The sequence below is a fragment of the Schistocerca gregaria genome, chromosome 3, assembly GCF_023897955.1.
Source record: "Schistocerca gregaria isolate iqSchGreg1 chromosome 3, iqSchGreg1.2, whole genome shotgun sequence".
Classification (NCBI taxonomy): domain Eukaryota; kingdom Metazoa; phylum Arthropoda; class Insecta; order Orthoptera; family Acrididae; genus Schistocerca; species Schistocerca gregaria.
Window position 1 is genome coordinate 942,125,047 of NC_064922.1, and position 18,018 is coordinate 942,143,064.

Consider the following 18,018-nt stretch of genomic DNA (forward strand, 5'->3'; position numbering starts at 1 on the left):
TAACCCAGAGAACGAGGTACTAAAGGTGTAGTTGGCTTCTGAGAAGGTGTGTGCTGCACTGTAGGCTGCTGTGATGTGGGGGGTAAAATCTTCTGTGATCGTGATTCCAGAATTGCAACTATACCGCAGCTACAGTCTTCCTGTTGTTGTAGAGGAGGGCAAATAGGATCAGGTTTCACATCAGTAGTACCACTCAGGAATGGGTCTGCCAATGAAAAATAGAATAATTTTCTGTCAGTAAAATTTATGTTAATGTCTTCTATGCAATAGATGAGCAGAGGTCACTTCTAAAAAAAAATGTTACTATCTTATGTAATACTATTTATTCAATCTTAAACATGTAACAAATTGGAAGAACAGTGCAAAAAATTTAAATGTTTCACAAAAAATGAGTAAAGTATGCATGACTAAAGATTTATCACAATGCTGTTTAAAGTCTTTCATAAGATTATCTAGGAAAGAAAGCAGGTAAAACAGAGTAAACAGAGGCATGTATAGCTAATACTACACAAATAAGGGTACGAGCCATACAAATATGTGAATTTAAGATAGAATGTTGTCTTGATTTATACAAGGCAGACATGCGCATGCATGAATATATTTTACACACACACACACACACACACACACACACACACACACACACACACACACACACAGACTGTGATTATACAAACTTAAAATACCAATATAAGATTTCATTCTTGAATGCATATTAATTACATTATATATAAACAATTCCATAATGTTGTAAGAACCAACACAGTACAGCATAAACTGACTAAAAGCTAAATGATATCATCTTACCACTTCCAGCTTTGCGACCTGCTACTGAACGTCTCCTGGCAAACTCTGCCATGTCCTGGTACTGGTCCTCAAAAATTATTGGCAGTGTGTTAATGTCACCATCCAGCTCATTGCACTGCACTGGCAGTGGAGGTAGTGATGCTAGATAGCGGGAGCGCCTCACCATCTCTGACACAGCAAGGTAGTTCTGATAGTTTGCATCATAGCATCCTGCAGCAGACTGACGTGGATTATCCAAAACAAAGAATGCCTCTGCAAATCTCTTCACCTACAAAGAAATAGCGATGCAACATTTATTATCATCATTGGACACACAAGAAATAACAGCACTGTAACACATTATGTATTCAGAGGAGGAAAATAATTTCTCTTTTGAATTATAACAACAACAGCAACTGCTTTTACCCTAAAAATAGCAATGAATGCTTACATGCTGTTTTAAATTATATAGTGAGTTTACTCTATTTAGAATGCTCGAAATTACATAATGGATAAAATAAATTATTTTCTTCTATCTTTTCAAACAAAAGAGTTACATCAAGTGGAAAATACAACTGACATTGTTATACCTAATGTCAGCTGTGTCAACTACAGCCAAGAGTGAATGCAAGAATGAACCACATTTACAATTAAGAATGGAAATGAAATTTCAGTTTGCCAGCAAAATTAATTATTGCTCTACAGTACAAGAGTCTTCTCTGACCACGTATGATGACAAAGAATGACCCTCTGCAGAATTATTTGGCACAAGATGAAGGGTAGAGCACCGTAAATGACACAAAATTGAAAAAAGCACAAAATATATGAGAAGGCATCAAACTTCAGATATAAGAATTCTAGCCAGGAGCAAGCTAATTTCCTCAAGTATACAAACAACAATGGGGAGAAGTTTTTGAATTAAGGTGCACTTGCATAAAGATGCCTCTAAGCTGATCAACAAGTTCATTTGATTCTTTTTTTATTGAACCCAGAAATCTTGTTGTGTGTTGCTACATGTGGATATGGAACAACTCATAATTACAATTTGTTTAAATATTATAATTAACTCATAATAATAACAACAACAACTTCATATATAGAATGAAATGAATTAACTATAAACTTAACAGTAATTAAGAAAACATTTAACTTTGTTGTTTTACACTCATAAATAACAAAATAACGGTTACATTGGCAGAATGAACTATATCAACTACAGACTTACAATATTTAAAAATATATTTTGTTATGCCTTCATAAATTCTTCTACAGAATGGTACAGCCCATGTGCCCTACACTGCTGTGCCCTTTACACACCTGTTGACTTACAATACACAGTATATATCATTGGAATGATGTTTTTGGTGATGACAGATGTCTGCTGTTTTGCCCCCTACCAAGAGATTTCTTACCACTTTATTTTTGCATTGGTGCTGTGTACATGTAATCCTTATTGGAAATGTTACATTGTAACGCTACATTGCAAAATACCCATCAGGCAATCTATCTTATTATCAAGATCAAAGGCACTATAAACATCCCTCCAGCCAGCTTTGTGGCCCACTGATGATCGTTCGTGCGTGTGTGTGTGTGTGTGTGTGTGTGTGTTTGTATCATTTTAACACAATCACTAGTTTTTTCCAAGCAGAAGTCTCTTTTAAAACATCTATGTTAAGGTCACAAAGCATAGTTAGGACACTTCAGGCCCTTGAGTTGTAGCACTGTGTGTAATTTAGAAGTGACTATTGGTATGCTACCATCATGTGATTGGTAAAGGCACAAAAATAAAAGCTTCATGAATTTAATATCTTCTGCTACATGTTCAAACCCCCCATGAACCATGGACCTTGCTGTTGGTGGGGAGGCTTGCATGTCTCAACGATACAGATAGCCGTACCGTAGGTGCAGCCACAACGGAGGGGTATCTGTTGAGAGGCCAGACAAACTTGTAGTTCCTGAAGAGGGGCAGCAGCCTTTTCAGTAGTTGCAGGGGCAACAGTCTGAATGATTGCATGATCTGGCCTTGTAACACTAACCAAAACGGCCTTGCTGTTGCGGTACTGTGAACGGCTGAAAGCACGGGAAAACTGTAGCTGTAATTTTTCCCGAGGACATGCAACTTTATTGTCTGGTTAACTGATGATGGCGTCCTCTTGGGTAAAATATTCCGGAGGTAAAATAGTCCCCCGTTCGGATCTCCGGGTGGGGACTACTCAGGAGGACGTCATTATCAGGAGAAAGAAAACTGGCATTCTACGAATTAGAGCGTGGAATGTCAGATCCCTTAATCAGGCAGGTAGGTTAGAAAATTTAAAAAGGGAAATGGATAGGTTAAAGTTAGATATAGTGGGAATTAGTGAAGTTCGGTGGTAGGAGGAACAGGACTTCTGGTCAGGTGAATATAGGATTATAAATACAAAATCAAATAGGGGTAATGCAGGAGTAGGTTTAATAATGAATAGGAAAAGAGGAGTGCGGGTAAGCTACTACAAACAGCATAGTGAACGTATTATAGTGGGCAAGAAAGAAACGAAGCCCATGCCTACTACAGTAGTACAAGTTTATATGCCAACTAGCTCTGCATATGACGAAGAAATTAAAGAAATGTATGATGAGATAAAAGAAATTATTCAGGTAGTGAAGGGAGATGAAAATTTAATAGTAATGGGTGACTGGAATTCGAGTGTAGGAAAAGGGAGAGAAGGAAACATAGTAGGTGAATATGGATTGGGGCTAAGAAATGAAGGAGGATGCCGCCTGGTATAATTTTGCACAGAGCATAACTTAATCATAGCTAACACTTGGTTCAAGAATCATAAATGAAGGTTGTATACATGGAAGAATCCTGGAGATACTAGAAGGTATCAGATAGATTATATAATGGTAAGACAGAGGTTTAGGAACCAGGTTTTAAATTGTAAGACATTTCCAGGGGCAGATGTGGACTCTGGTTATGAACTGTAGATTAAAACTGAAGAAACTGCAAAAAAGTGGGATTTTAAGGAGATGGGACATGGATAAACTGACTAAACAAGAGGTTGTACAGAGATTCAGGGAGATCATAAGGAAACAATTGAGAGGAATGGGGGAAAGAAACACAGTAGAAGAAGAATGGGTAGCTTTGAGGGATGAAATAGTGAAGGCAGCAGAGGATCAAGTAGGTAAAAAGACGAGGGCTAGTAGAAACCCTTGGGTAACAGAAGAAATACTGAATTTAAATGATGAAAGGAGAAAATATAAAAATGCAGTAAATGAAGCAGGCAAAAAGGAATACAAACGTCTCAAAAATGATATTGACAGGAAGTGCAAAATGGCTAAGCAGGGATGGCTAGAGGACAAATGTAAGGATGTAGAGGCTTATCTCACTAGGGTAAGATAGACACTGCCTACAGGAAAATTAAAGAGACCTTTGGAGAAAAGAGAGCCACCTTTATGAATATCAAGAGCTCAGATGGAAACCCAGTTCTAAGCAAAGAGTGGAAAGCAGAAAGATGGAAGGAGTATATAGAGGGTCTATACAAGGGCGATGTACTTGAAGACAATATTATGGAAATGGAAGAGGATGTAGATGAAGAAGAAATGGGAGATACGATACTGCGTGAAGAGTTTGACAGAGCACTGAAAAGCCTGAGTCGAAACAAGGCCCCCGGAGTAGACAACATTCCATTAGAACTACTGACAGCCTTGGGAGAGCCAGTCCTGACAAAACTCTACCATCTGGTGAGCAATATGTAGGAGACAGGCGAAATACCCTCAGACTTCAAGAAGAATATAATAATTCCAATCCCAAAGCAAGCAGGTGTTGACAAATGTGAAAATTACCGAACTATCAGTTTAATAAGTCATGGCTGCAAAATACTAACGCGAATTCTTTACAGACAAATGGAAAAACTAGTAGAAGCCGACCTCGGGGGAGATCAGTTTGGATTCCGTAGAAATGTTGGAACACGTCAGGCAATACTGACCTTACGGCTTATCTTAGAAGGAAGATTAAGGAAAGGCAAACCTTCATTTCTAGCATTTGTAGACTTAGAGAAAGATTTTGACGATGTTGACTGGAATACTCTCTCTCAAATTCTAAAGGTGGCAAGGGTAAAATTCTAAAGGTGGCAAGGGTAAAATACTGGGAGCGAAAGGCTATTTACAATTTGTACAGATATACTGACAAGTTAAGGTGTGTTTAACAAACATTTGAGTTATGTAGAAATAACATCTCTGAATCATGTCATTCAAAAAGGGAATGGCAGAGGAACAGTCTGAAAGTGCTTTGATGAATTCTCAGTTAGTTTCATGTTCCATGGATCATTTTGCACGATAGAGCTTAATGATGTGGAACGAGTCATTTTACATTCACATCACAAATTAATTTGTAAATATGGCTTCTTGTTCAACATTTATAACTCCTGTTTTATTTTTTATTTTATTTACTTATTTGTTTATTTTTTCAGCATACAGACATAATTTACTAATTCTTACTCATCACCTTTCACACATTACAGTAATAGAAATTCTTCTATCAAATGGGAGGAGTTGTCAAGCAGAAACATTCCCAGTTAGTTCTCAGATTTTACTTTGCTTTCTGCCAGGTATAATATATCCCTGGGTAAGTGATCAGACGTTTTAGTTGCACCACTTTTTGTACTATAGACAATTTTAATGTAGAATAATGAATGTTATTTATTCCTTCTGGTATTATAATTATTAAATCATTGTTCCTTTTGAACTGTAATTGGTTTGTTTACAACAAACTTTGTGAGGGAGTAAATATACTGTACAGCAGTAGTCAAAATGCCCAGATGTCTACATGACAATATAATTGTGAGTGAGCACCAAATATTATTATTACTATTATTATTATTAGCTAAGTAATTCAGTAATTGAGCTAAGTAATTCAGCTGCAGCAGATTTTTGAGCTTTGAAGACTTTCTTTTTTAAAGAGGAGTTACTCTAGAATATTTTTCCATATGACATTAATGAATGAAAATAACGAAATATGTCAACTTACCAACTTGTCTATCTTCAAGATTTGCAATGATTCTAAATGTAAATGTAGCTAAACTAAGTTATTTTAGAAATTCTAACTGTGTTTTTTCCAGTTTAAATAGTCATCAATACCAACACCTAAAAATGTTGAAGTTTATGCCCTGTTTATTATTTCCTCACCATGTGTTACACTTATCACTCGTATAGTATCCCTAGATGCGAAGAACTGAATATTTTGTGTCTTTTTAAAATTGAGGGTGAGACCATTTGCAGAAAACCAGTGATACTTTTAAGAACACTATTTACCATTTCTTCTGTTTTTGTATGCATGCTCGTACAGATTACAATACCAGTGTCATCTGCAAAATACACAATGATCATTTACATGTACGGGGAACAATAGTGGACCAAAGATTGAGACTTGGGGATTTCTTCCTATTAAGAATAACATCCCGGGACTACAATGGTTGAATTACTATGTGCAACTTCCTGCCACGCACTTAAAAGTAAACTGCAGAGTACTCATGTAGGTGTAGATTACATATTCTGATAAATTGTAGGAGTGGCTAATAGAGTATGCTTTCATTTTTTTTTTAATGCCTGGAGATTTTTAATTTCCTACATGATATCTGTTGGTAACTTTTTATACTTCTGCAATTTAATACAAAATTCTATTTTGAAAAATATCTATAAAGCATAACACAGTGCACCAAGGAAAAGACACAATATGGGGTTAACATTATGACAAAAAGCTTGTTTTATCTAGTGTGTAGAAACACCACACACACACGCACACGCACACACCATTGTCTTGGCAGCATGCCTTGTACAAGTTGAAATGTCATGGCATAACAATCTCACTTATCAGAGACCAATCATTCTATTCCATTCAAATCCACTCACATGCTGATGTATGGCCCTTTGACACCATGCTCTAAATATGTTAAAGAGACTCCTGTACTGGTGACATATCCGTGCATATCAACAAGAAAGTGTCACGGCACATTAAAAGAAAAGTGAGTGCTACATTTCTTAACATGTTAGGTTCCAGAATAAATTAGCATTTTTTGCTGCTGATGGTGATGATGACGATGTCAACTTACCCTTAAATGGTGATGGTGTCTTGCCAGGTGTTGATGGACTGGATCTTTGCAGGTGAAAGCTTCAAGAAACTGTTGCCACAGCAGAATATTCTCAGCACAGAGCTGTGCTATGTCACTGTTTGCTAAGGCCACAAATTCTTCTTCCACTTCTACTAGCTGTAAACAGAAAAAATAACACTGTAAAGTTCTTACATCTATGGGACTAGTGCAGGTTATCTGAAAGCACCACCAAAACATAACAAAGTATGTACATGTTTAATGTTGCTCTTCCCCCCCCCCCCCCCCCTCCCACCCCCCAAACATACACAAGGAACAATTATTCTATTAGTGTGTATCTGATCAATAAAAAGAAAGTAAGTATATGATCCTACAAGATTAAATCAGAAAATATCATTGCCAAAACAATGTTAATTAGCTCAAATTAAATTTAATAATGATAAAAAATTAATACAGAAGAAATATGTAAAACAACTGTGTTAATGCAATTGTTGTTGTTGTCTTCAGCCCAGAGACTGGTTTAATGAAGCTCTCCATGCTACTCTATCCTGCGCAAGACTCAATCTCCGAATAACTACTGTAACTACATCCTTCTGAGTCTGCTTAGTGTATTCATCTTGTGGCCTCCCTCTACTTTGACCATCATCAGATACTACTTCAAGTGCCTCATTTCCCCATCTAATTCCCTAGGCAACACCCGATTTAAATCAACTACATTCCATTTCATCATTTTGCTTTTGTTGGTGTTGATCTTATATCCTCCTTTCAAGACACTGTTCATTCTGTTCAGCTGCTCTTCCGGGTCCTTTTCTGACACAGAATTACAATGCCATTGGAAAACCTCAATGTTTTTATTCCTTCTCCGTGGATTTTAATTCCTATGCCAAATTTTTCTTTTGTTCCCTTTACTGATTGATCAATATACAGATTGAATAACATCAAAGATAGGCTACAATCCTGTCTCAGACCCTTCTCATCCACTGCTTCCGTTTCGTGCCCCTCGACTCTTGTAACTGCCATTTGGTTTCTGAACAAATTGTAAATAGTCTTTTCCTCTCTGTATTTTACGCCTGCCACCTTCAGAATTTGAAAGAGAGTATGCCTGACAACACTGTCAAAAGCTTTCTCTAAGTCTACAAATGCTAGGAACGTAGGTTTACCTTTCCCTTCATAGGGTCAATATTGCCTCATGTGTTCCAACATCTCTACAGAATCCAAACTGATCTTTTCTGAGCTTGGCTTCTACCAGTTTTCCCATTTGTCAGTAAAGAATTCTTGTTAGTATTTTGCAACCATGACTTATTAAACTGATAGTTTGGTAATTTTCAGACCTGTCAACGCCAGCTTTCTTTGGGATTGGACTTATTACAGTCTTCTTGAAGTCTGAAGGTATTTCGCCTGTCTTATACATCTTGCTCATCAGATAGAGTTTTGTCACAGCTGGGTCTCCCAAGGCTATCAGTAGTTATAATGGAATGTCGTCTACTCCTGGGGCCTTGCTTCAGTTTAAGACTTTCAGTGCTCTGTCAAATTCTTCACGCAGTATCATATCTCCGATTTCATCTTCATCTACATCCTCTCCATTTCCATAACACTGTCCTCATGTGCATTGCCCTTATATAGACTCTCTATATATGCCTTCCACCTTCTCCTTTCCCTTCTTTGCTAAGGACTGGTTCAAAGGTCTCTCTAATTTTTCTGTAGGCCGTATCTATCTTACGATATATGCTTCTACATCCTTACTTTTGCCCTCTAGCATTTCCTGCTTAGTCTTTTGCACTTCCTGTTGATCTCATTTTTTGAGACGTTTGTATTCCTTTTTGCATGCTTTATTTACTGCATTTTTATATTTTCTCCATTCATCAATTAAATTAAATATCTCTTCTGTTACCCAGGATTCCTACTATCCCTCATCTTTTTATCTACATGATCCTCTGCTGCCTTCACTATTTCATATCTCAGTGCTATCCATTTTTCTTCTACTGTATTTCTTTCCCCTGTAAGTGCAAGCATCCGCAGCAAATTTCATAACATGAATCCTGCTTTTCAATTATCCAAATGATGACTACGTCAACGTGAACACTTTGAACTGTATAGACATAGCTCTTTTTCTGAGAACTGTTCCTCCCCATGACAATACATACAATGAAAATGAGTGTAATTAATTAGTAATGCTAACTCATCTCAAACAATCTCTATGCCCCAAGCACCTTCATTTTGTTCATACTTTAACCATATTCAGCAATGAGGACATTAAGGACATTAAAGTAGTGAAAGAGTATTATCCTTCTATAGGATCCCAAGCATGCTTAATGTAATTCAGGTGACCAGTCGATGCAAAAAATTGCCCATGTTGAGACTTCTGTGGTCATGCTTTGTCATCTTGTAGCATGAAATTATCTAATGTACAAGTGCACAAGAGTTCATAAACTCCAAGGATCTCATTTTTGTATTGCTGGCCATTCCCAGTTTCATGCAGAAATGCTTGGTGGTTTGTGTGTTCATTTAGAGATGCAAATGACGCAAGGCTACCATTTCATATAAAGGCAACAATGCTACAGACATCTGCTACACCTTACAAGGTTCCAGTTTCTCAAATCATCAAAGAACATCTGTTCTCGCGTTTCAGGCTAAACTGTGGAGACAGAAGCATTTAAGGTGTTGGGTATTCTGCCACATATAAGCATCATTGATGCAAAATATTTTGACAATATGACTTGTTATTTTCATCAGGTGCCACATGAGAATACCTAAGGCCTTCCATAAGCGGTTCAAGGTATTCCAGGAAGTATCCTTAGGTACTTTCCCTTCAGTCCATTACATCAGGTAGAGTCCTGGTATTCTGTTTTTGGTCTACTGTGATTCCTGGTGTTTCCCCTAACAGTCCTCTTTCACTAGAAGCATCCTTAGGTGTTCCCTCTTTGGTCCAGTGCAACAGGTTGAGCACTGGCATTCTGTCTTCAGTTCGGTGCATCTGCCTACACACCAGCATTCAGTTTTCAGTCCAGTGTGATTCTTGGTGTTCCTTTTGCAATCCACTCCCATCAGAAGTGTCCTGTAATGTTTTATCTTCTGTTCAATGTTCCTGGTTGTCCATCTGGCATTCATTCCCAATGTCCACAGTCTCAGTTCTTCTGTTTGGGAAGTTCTGCTGCTGCTCCCATTGCATTTTCAGCAACTCCAGTCTAGTACCTCAGACTCTACTGATCCGGTACCCAGTGTCACAATTCACGAGGTTCTTCAACACCTTGTAACTCTGTCCCAGTATCTGGGGGTCTTGTCCCAGAACCCTCGTTTCACTATAGTTCATCAAGTTCAAAACAGTGCTCAGTAATAGCTGATTTAATTGCCTGTCATAGTTGGGTGTGAGTCTGATGTTCTTCACATCTAATGTCCACAGTCTTAGTTGTTTGACCAATCTATGCCATGCTACATTGGCAAGGTATATTACAAGTTCCTGGTTTTTGCAGTCCCATGTAATCTTTACACTTCCCAATGGTCCTCTTATTTTGGTAGGTGAATGGAACACACACTTACTGATATGTTTTCTGAGACTCCTGCTGATTTTGGCAGAAATAGGTTCTACGAAGGGCAGGCAGGACACAGTCTTTTCTTCACCCTGCTTATCTGTAGCAGAGAGCGCCTCCTAGATCTGCTTGGCTGTGTATCCATGTTATCAGGACACTCAGTGTAGATGCTCTGTTTCTTCTGCCAAACTATCTAGGTCTGACAAGGTGTGCTCTGTGAACGATTGTTTTCAGAACTCCCATTTTTCTGTGTTGCTTAGTGACAGCTGCTGCCTGACAGATATAAATCAGTGTTTGTAGGTTTGTCATACACGCTGTGGCTAAACAGTCCATCTGTTGTTCTTTTGACAAGTGCATCCACAAAGGGCAACTTACCACCCTTTTCCAGTTCCATGGCGAACTTAATATTTGGGTGGCACGAGTTAAGCTGTTCCATAAATTCATCGAGCCTCTACCAACTATGATGCCAGATCACTAAGGTATCATCCACATCTGAAGCAGCATGAAGTTTTGTATGTAGCAATCTCTAATGTGTCCCCTTCAAACCTTTCCACGAACATGGCAACCACTGGGAACAGAGGGCTGGCCATGGTTACGACTTCTGTCTGCTTGTAATATTGTCCTCCTATATACAAAATAAGTTGGTTTCAGTATATGGTTGAACAGGTCCCACAGAGCATTGTAGAACTTCTCTGCAAACAGTACCAGTGAGTCTTTCAGTGGGACCCTACTGAACTGGGATACCACAACAAAACTGACAATCATATCACAGTCTGTGATGTGTAGTTGCTTGAGACGTTTGCAAGGAGTCTTATAAGTTGTGGCTGTAGTGTACATACTTTCCCACATATGGGAATAACCATGTCTTCACATACTTTACTGTTGGGTACATTGATATGCCAATTTTGCTGAAATTGGGCACAGTGTCAGACCCTCATTGTATACTTTCAGCGGCCTATGGAGTCCAACTGGAACTGGTGTTCCCGAACATAAAGCCGTTTGATGACCTTGTCAGCCATACCCATTTCCTTCAATAGAGCCCTGGTCGTCTTGTCTGCTTTGTCCATACTGTCACATTCCACAAGACTGTGTGCAGGGTCCTACAGAGGCTGAGGCACTTTCTCATCATTATCAGCCTGCTGCAAAATGACTCTGTTGTTCCCTTTGCCTCCTGGTAACACCATAATGTGGCTGTCATCCCCGAGCCTCTTGAGTGTATGCCTTTCATTATTTGAGATGTTCAATTTTGGTGGCTATGTCTTGGTGAGTGCAAGTCTCCCAGTGAACTTCTTTTGCCACATTTGGTGGAAGTTCATTGGATACTTGTTCCATTGCACTGATGAAACCTGAAATGGGCATATTTCCAGGAGTCATTGCAAAGTTGAGATCTCTGCTGAGTAGCTTCAAAGTGGTGTCATGAAACTGCTTGCCACTACGGTTTATTGCCATGTGAGTGTCCTGCATCTGCTGTGCTTTCTTACTCATGAGGTGAAACTTCGCAGACTGGCAAGCTGAGGTATTCTTCCTGGTGCATTCTGCTAGAGGATAAGAGACACTGTCTACTCTCAGTCTGAAACTTCATCTGCTACGAAGGCTGCTGCAGCTAAGTAGTTGAAAAAATTGCTGTATCCATAAGTGCAAAAGTGTGTTCAAAAATTCCACAACTTAGAGGTCTCCTTGCAGTGTCTCAAGCAACTACACATCACAGAATAAGATATAAAGGTCAGTTTTGATTATGTATCTCTATTCACCAGGATGCCACTGAAAGACTCATTGGAACTGGTTGTAGAGAAATTTTACAATGACCTGTTAGACCTGTGCACTTGCTGTCATCAATTTACTTTCTGTATGAGGACCAATATTATAACCACAGGAGGTGTAGCCATGGGCAGCCCTCTGTCTCCAGTTGCTGCCTATATGTTCATGGAGAGATCTGAAGAGGACGTTTTAATGATGGCTAGATACAAAACCACATGCTGCTTTAGTTACGTTGATGATACCTTTGTGATCTGGTGTCAGGTAGGGAGAGATTCAAGGAGTTTCTGGAACATCTTAACGCATGCCATCCAATTTAAGTTCACCATGGAACTGGAAAAGGACGGTATGTTGCCATTTCTGCATGCACTTATCAAAGGAAGAGCAGATGGATCACTTGACCACAATGTGTATCACAAACCTACAAACACTGATTTTTATCTGCCATCCAACAGCTAACACCTCTCAGCATGGAAGACTGGAGTTCTGAAGATACTGATTCACAGGGCATGCACCCTGTCAGTTCTAGCTAGATTGGCAGCAGAAACAGAACATTTATGAACAGGGTTCTGAAAAAATGGATATGCGGCCCAACAGATTCAGAAGGTCCTTTAACCAGCCATTCCGCAAAACTATCAAGAAGAAGAGCAAGATGAAGCAAAGGCTGTGGCATACCACCCTAGAACCTATTTCTGCCAAAATCAGCAGGATTCTCAAGAAGGATATCAAGTGTGTGTTCTGTCCACCTACCAAAACAAGAGCACCAATGGGAAGTGTGAAAGATGACCTGGGACTACAAAAACCAGGAATTTATAATATACTTTGGCAAACAATTAGGACAGTGGACATGAGATGGAGAAAAACACACACACACACACACACACACACACACACACCAGAGACATACCCAACTATGACAGGCAACTAAACCAGCTATTTCTGATCACTATCTGGAACTCAATTATTCCATGAACTATGAAATGAAGGTTCTAGCACAGACCCCCAGATACTGGGACACAGTTATAAGAGAGTTTATAGAGATAAAGGTGGCAGAAAATCTCATGAATCATGACACTGGGGACCAACTCAGTAGTGCCAGAGGTCCTGCACTGGAGTTTGCTGAAAATGCAATGGGAACTGCAGCAGAACACCACAAACCAAAGAACGGAGTGTGGACATGGGGAATGAACTTCAGACAGACCACCAGGCAAACTGGACTGAAGATACAGCAGTGCAGGATGCTTGTAATGGGAACACCTAGAATTGCACTGAGCTGAAAAAGTAACACCAGTGCTCAGAATGTTGGGATGGACCAAAGAGGAAATACCTAGGGATGCTTCTAGTGGACAGGGACCACAGGGGGAACACCAAACCATAGTGGACTGAAAATGGAATGTCAATATGCAGACAGGCTCACCAGGTTGAAGATGGAATGTCAGACCGAAGTGGGAATGCGGCAATGCGTAAGGACATTTCTAGCAGGACCAGAATGCAGATGGAATGCCAGGAACCAATGATGGAGGGGGAAGGCTGGACTGGTTCCACTCAATGGGCAGTCTTAGATGGCACCGGATGACAAAACGAGTCATGTCGAAATATGGTGCTTGAATGATACAGATATCTGGCGGAAGTCTTGACACCTCAGGATGTCGAAAGATCACCAGGAAACCTTAAGTATTACATGGAGACAGTGGTTTTCAGCTGATCTTTAGTCCAATGTACATACTCGTGTGTTACCTGCAAATGTCCTGAGAGTAGTTTACACCAAGTGCAACACTGCCACTACGGTGAGGTGAACACACTTTACCTCATGCTCCTGCTGGCTGTGGTACATGTACCTGATAGAAGATCTCAGTTTCAATAATGTCCACTCGATTGCCTCCATGCTCTTGCTTTGTCAATATGGGCATTACAACTATATGCCTTTTCTAGAATACAGGAAACATTCAAGTTGTGAAATTCCATTCAGAAATGATATCTCATCAAATTTTGTAAGCAGCGTAACAAATTGGCACCTAACAGAGTCCAACTGTCATTGCAGGCCTCTGGAATTTAATGCCTTTCAAAATCACAAGTTTTGCATTGGCACAATTTGTTCAAGAAAGCTAGAGAAGAGGGGGACAAAAAACCGTTCTGAGCATATGAGCAATGAGAAAAACACAGATAGTGGCCTTCACTCCATGTAAATGCATATTTGAGTCTGGGAGTTTTCAATGTGTGAATGTTCTCATACTAATGAAAATTATTGTCAATTTTTGTGATTATCAAACAGCCTTCAGGATGACCCGCACGCATAGGACACTTTTTAAAGCATTCCTGCTTCAACTTCTCACTCTACATAAGCAACAATTCCAAATCACCTTTTTTGAAGAATGTGTTACCTAGTCCAACAAAAACTGACACATTTTACACAAACAGAAAAAATACTTTAGTAAACATCAGAACTAACTATTATTTTAGAAAAAAAACACTCTTTGTCAACTGTATGAAATGCATGATTGGGTCAGTAAGACACTGCCACAATGTAGAAGAATCTATAAATAATTCAAGCACAAAAAGAATTAAAATGTAATGCTCGACCAAAAGCTGCAAATTTTGTGTCAAGTTTTACGACTATGCAAAAGGAAATTATAATTAGACAACATGTTGTAAGCTGAAAATTAAAATATGAAACTGAGACACCTGAAGTAAAAATGAGTTCATGTTACGAATGACAACCACACTGTACTGTCATAAACAATTTATATGCAGAGCACGATTTATATATATAACATAAAGCACTATGAATTTTTATTTATACACTTCATTCTAGATATTCTACTTTGCAAGAAAGCACATAACATTTAATAAATATGAAGCCACAATGTACTGTAACTGAGACAGTCATATGCAACTCAAACACTGAGTGAAGAAGACAGCTTTAGATAATAAAACTACTACTGCTACTAATATAAGCAATTGCAGTACACCGTATATATTTAAGTGATATACTCGCTAACAGTGTTACACTTGATTAAGCATCCAGGCAAAAAGCAGACAGGCAAATAATGCCTGCTCATTACAAGTAGTTCCGAGCAGAATCAAGCAGCCATCATAACTACCAATAGATCAATTACATTAAACTATAATTACAGTACTCTGCAGCTCAGTTTTCAAATTTCTTCAAGAATCTTGTATGACATAAAAGTTGTCTTGAAAACGTGAAACATCATACATTGCCAACGCATAAATACAAGCAGGAATTCTCTACATCACTTATGAAACTAATTATGGGTATTTACCAATATCTCATCTTTACAACTATGTTTTTAACTCTGTACAGCTTGAATTTGAATAAGAAGCATAATTTCAAATGAAGTATATTTTATACATGGAATGAATGACTATGTTGATTTTTACATTTGTTTCTGTATTTAAGCATGTATAATGTTCCACCTAAATGAAAATTAAGTTCAGTACATACTATTAAAATTAAGGAAGTTATTTACGAGACATCTGTAGCCAATATTTACAAAGATAACAGTGTGTAATGTCGCAAATTTGAATAGTAAATTTATGAAATTCAGTTGGATATGCATGACTGTTTGCGGGGGCTTCATACAAGAATGTACCAAACATTCAAGCTAAGGGAAGGGAAGGGGTGGGGGAGGGGGGGGAGGGGGGGAGGGAGGGGTAAGGACTCTCATTGGTTTGATGGAACAGGGAAGGACAGAGGAAGGAACAAATAAATTCTTCCAAAATATAACTAAAAGAGCTGTTGAAAAACTTTGTTTACCAATCAGTGAACATATTAATATTAACATTTTATTGTAGGTACCTTTTACCTACATATAATTTAAGTGAGAGAGAATAGTTTGTATGATAGTTGCACACATGAATTTGCTGTCAGGCAGATAATGTTCAAAGGCATTAGAATACTTTCTACAGTCAATTTTATTAGTTTTAAACTTTAGCTGGTAACATGAGAACAAAACATTGAGTACTGAAAATGTTATGCCACTGGAAGGTTTTAGAAACCAGAACCATCTTTCATGTTCTATTCAAAGAGAATACCAGCAAATGGCAAAATTTTTTGAAACTTCACGATAAATGGCTGTGGGAACACTTGCTATTCGTTAACATCCATCATGTGTTCAGACTCTCTTCCTATCTTCAACCCAGCACTGAACTGAAACGTCGATCTCTATAGTGGGGCAAGATGAGAATTCAGTTTGTGAAGATCATACTTTTTTCTAATGGGGTGGAGGTGTGATGTGGTGGGGTGGGGTGGGGTGGGGTGGGGGGTAGAGGAGAAGGTGGGGGTGGGTGGGGTGGGGTGAGGGGTGGAGGAGAAGGTGGGGGGAGGAGGTGAGGGAGGAGGAGGAGGAGGAGGAGGAGACAGTTGCCTTTCCCTGGCCCTCACTATGTATGCACTTTACTTCATATCTACCAATTATTGTATAAACAGTGTTTCTGATTAGAACATATGATGTAAATTGTGTTTTTATGATATTCTTTACAGAAAAAGATCACAAAAATGAAGCTACAGTGAATTAACAACAGTAAATGACACCAAGGAGAGGAAAGCTTTATCATCCACTGAACCTCTGCAAAACTGATCATATACCTGCTATTCGAGTAAGATTCAAATGTGAGGAGGTTCATACACTGTGAACACAAATTATTTTCTGGTAAAACATGTTCAAAGACAACAGCTTTGATCACAATGTTCAGGTCACCACCATCAACTTACTTTGAAATGATACTAATAACTCCCACCCCTTTCTACCCACTCCCCATAGCTCTTTTCTCATGTTGTGTCTTTATTTTACACCTTGCAGTTTTTCTAACTGCTGCTTCTACAGCATTTATCTCTCTTCCCTTTCTCTGTTGTTGCTCATTTTTATGCAAATTGTCCTTACATTTTCAATCCATCCTTTATCTGAAAGTTATCAACCATCTGCTTTGTGGCTTCAAGAGTTCTCAGGGTTTTAAATTTCTTATATTGCCAGCATTTCGTTAGTTATTTCTTTCTCAGTGGTATAATCAGGGATATCACAGCTTACTGGTAGTTACAGATTCAAACACAGAAGCAAAGTGTCCAGACCACCCATTACATCAAATTGGTTGTGCTGTCACATCATTCCAAACAATGCTGCTGCCTGACAGAAGTTTCACACAGTACTCTTCCATAGCAAAAATACTGCCTCTGTGAAGATAGGTCTTATTTCTTTGTGGTTACATAATGAATCTATAATAAGCATCTTGCAGCTTCATTTTACATTACTTAGTTCTTATTTGTGGGTATGTAATCACTTAATTGTAATATATGTAGCAGTAAATTGTAATTAGACACTAGACTGGATATGTAACTCTTAATACAATTTAAATTGTGAGAAAAATAAACATTACTGTGTCTGGAGCACAAACATTTTCATTAATTACATTAAATTAATGAATTACAAGAGAAACTTAAGCACTGCTACAAAATAATAATACGGTTATTGAAAGTCTCAGGAAGCAAAATATATGGTACTGCTGACAGATATACATAAAAATAAAAGGGAAATACTATGTAGCTTTGGAAGTAATAATTGCTTCACTGGGGATGTGAGAGGGATATGTTCATGAAGATTATAAAGAAAGGGCAGGTCACTAGGATGAGAGAGACCCATCAGTAGCGAGGAAGAGGCTAGACAAAGGTCAAGGTCTTTGTGTATACTTATCCTCAATACAGTTGCTTTTATACCTACCTGTTGGCAGTAAAATATATTTCATTACCTGGAGATAAGTACTGCACAGAAATTCTGTCTCATAATTTATTTGTTTTCTCTCCTGCACTGCAAACATTGCTGAAATGGAAAGTTCTATTGATGTGTGATTTAGAC

General features: G+C 38.5%; 1 protein-coding gene across 9 annotated transcripts in view; it reads right to left on the minus strand.

Moving 5' to 3' along the window:
• The window catches only part of LOC126355863 (protein FAM135A), a 528,171-nt gene that overhangs the window by 77,441 nt on the left and 432,712 nt on the right, over positions 1–18,018 (minus strand). For all 9 annotated transcript variants that reach the window (XM_050006353.1, XM_050006355.1, XM_050006359.1 and 6 more), the window contains 3 exons: positions 6,873–7,028; positions 808–1,075; positions 5–205 (listed from right to left, as the gene is read on the minus strand). In XM_050006353.1, the coding sequence (XP_049862310.1) occupies positions 5–205; positions 808–1,075; positions 6,873–7,028 (625 nt within the window). The remainder of the gene's footprint in view (positions 1–4; positions 206–807; positions 1,076–6,872; positions 7,029–18,018) is intronic.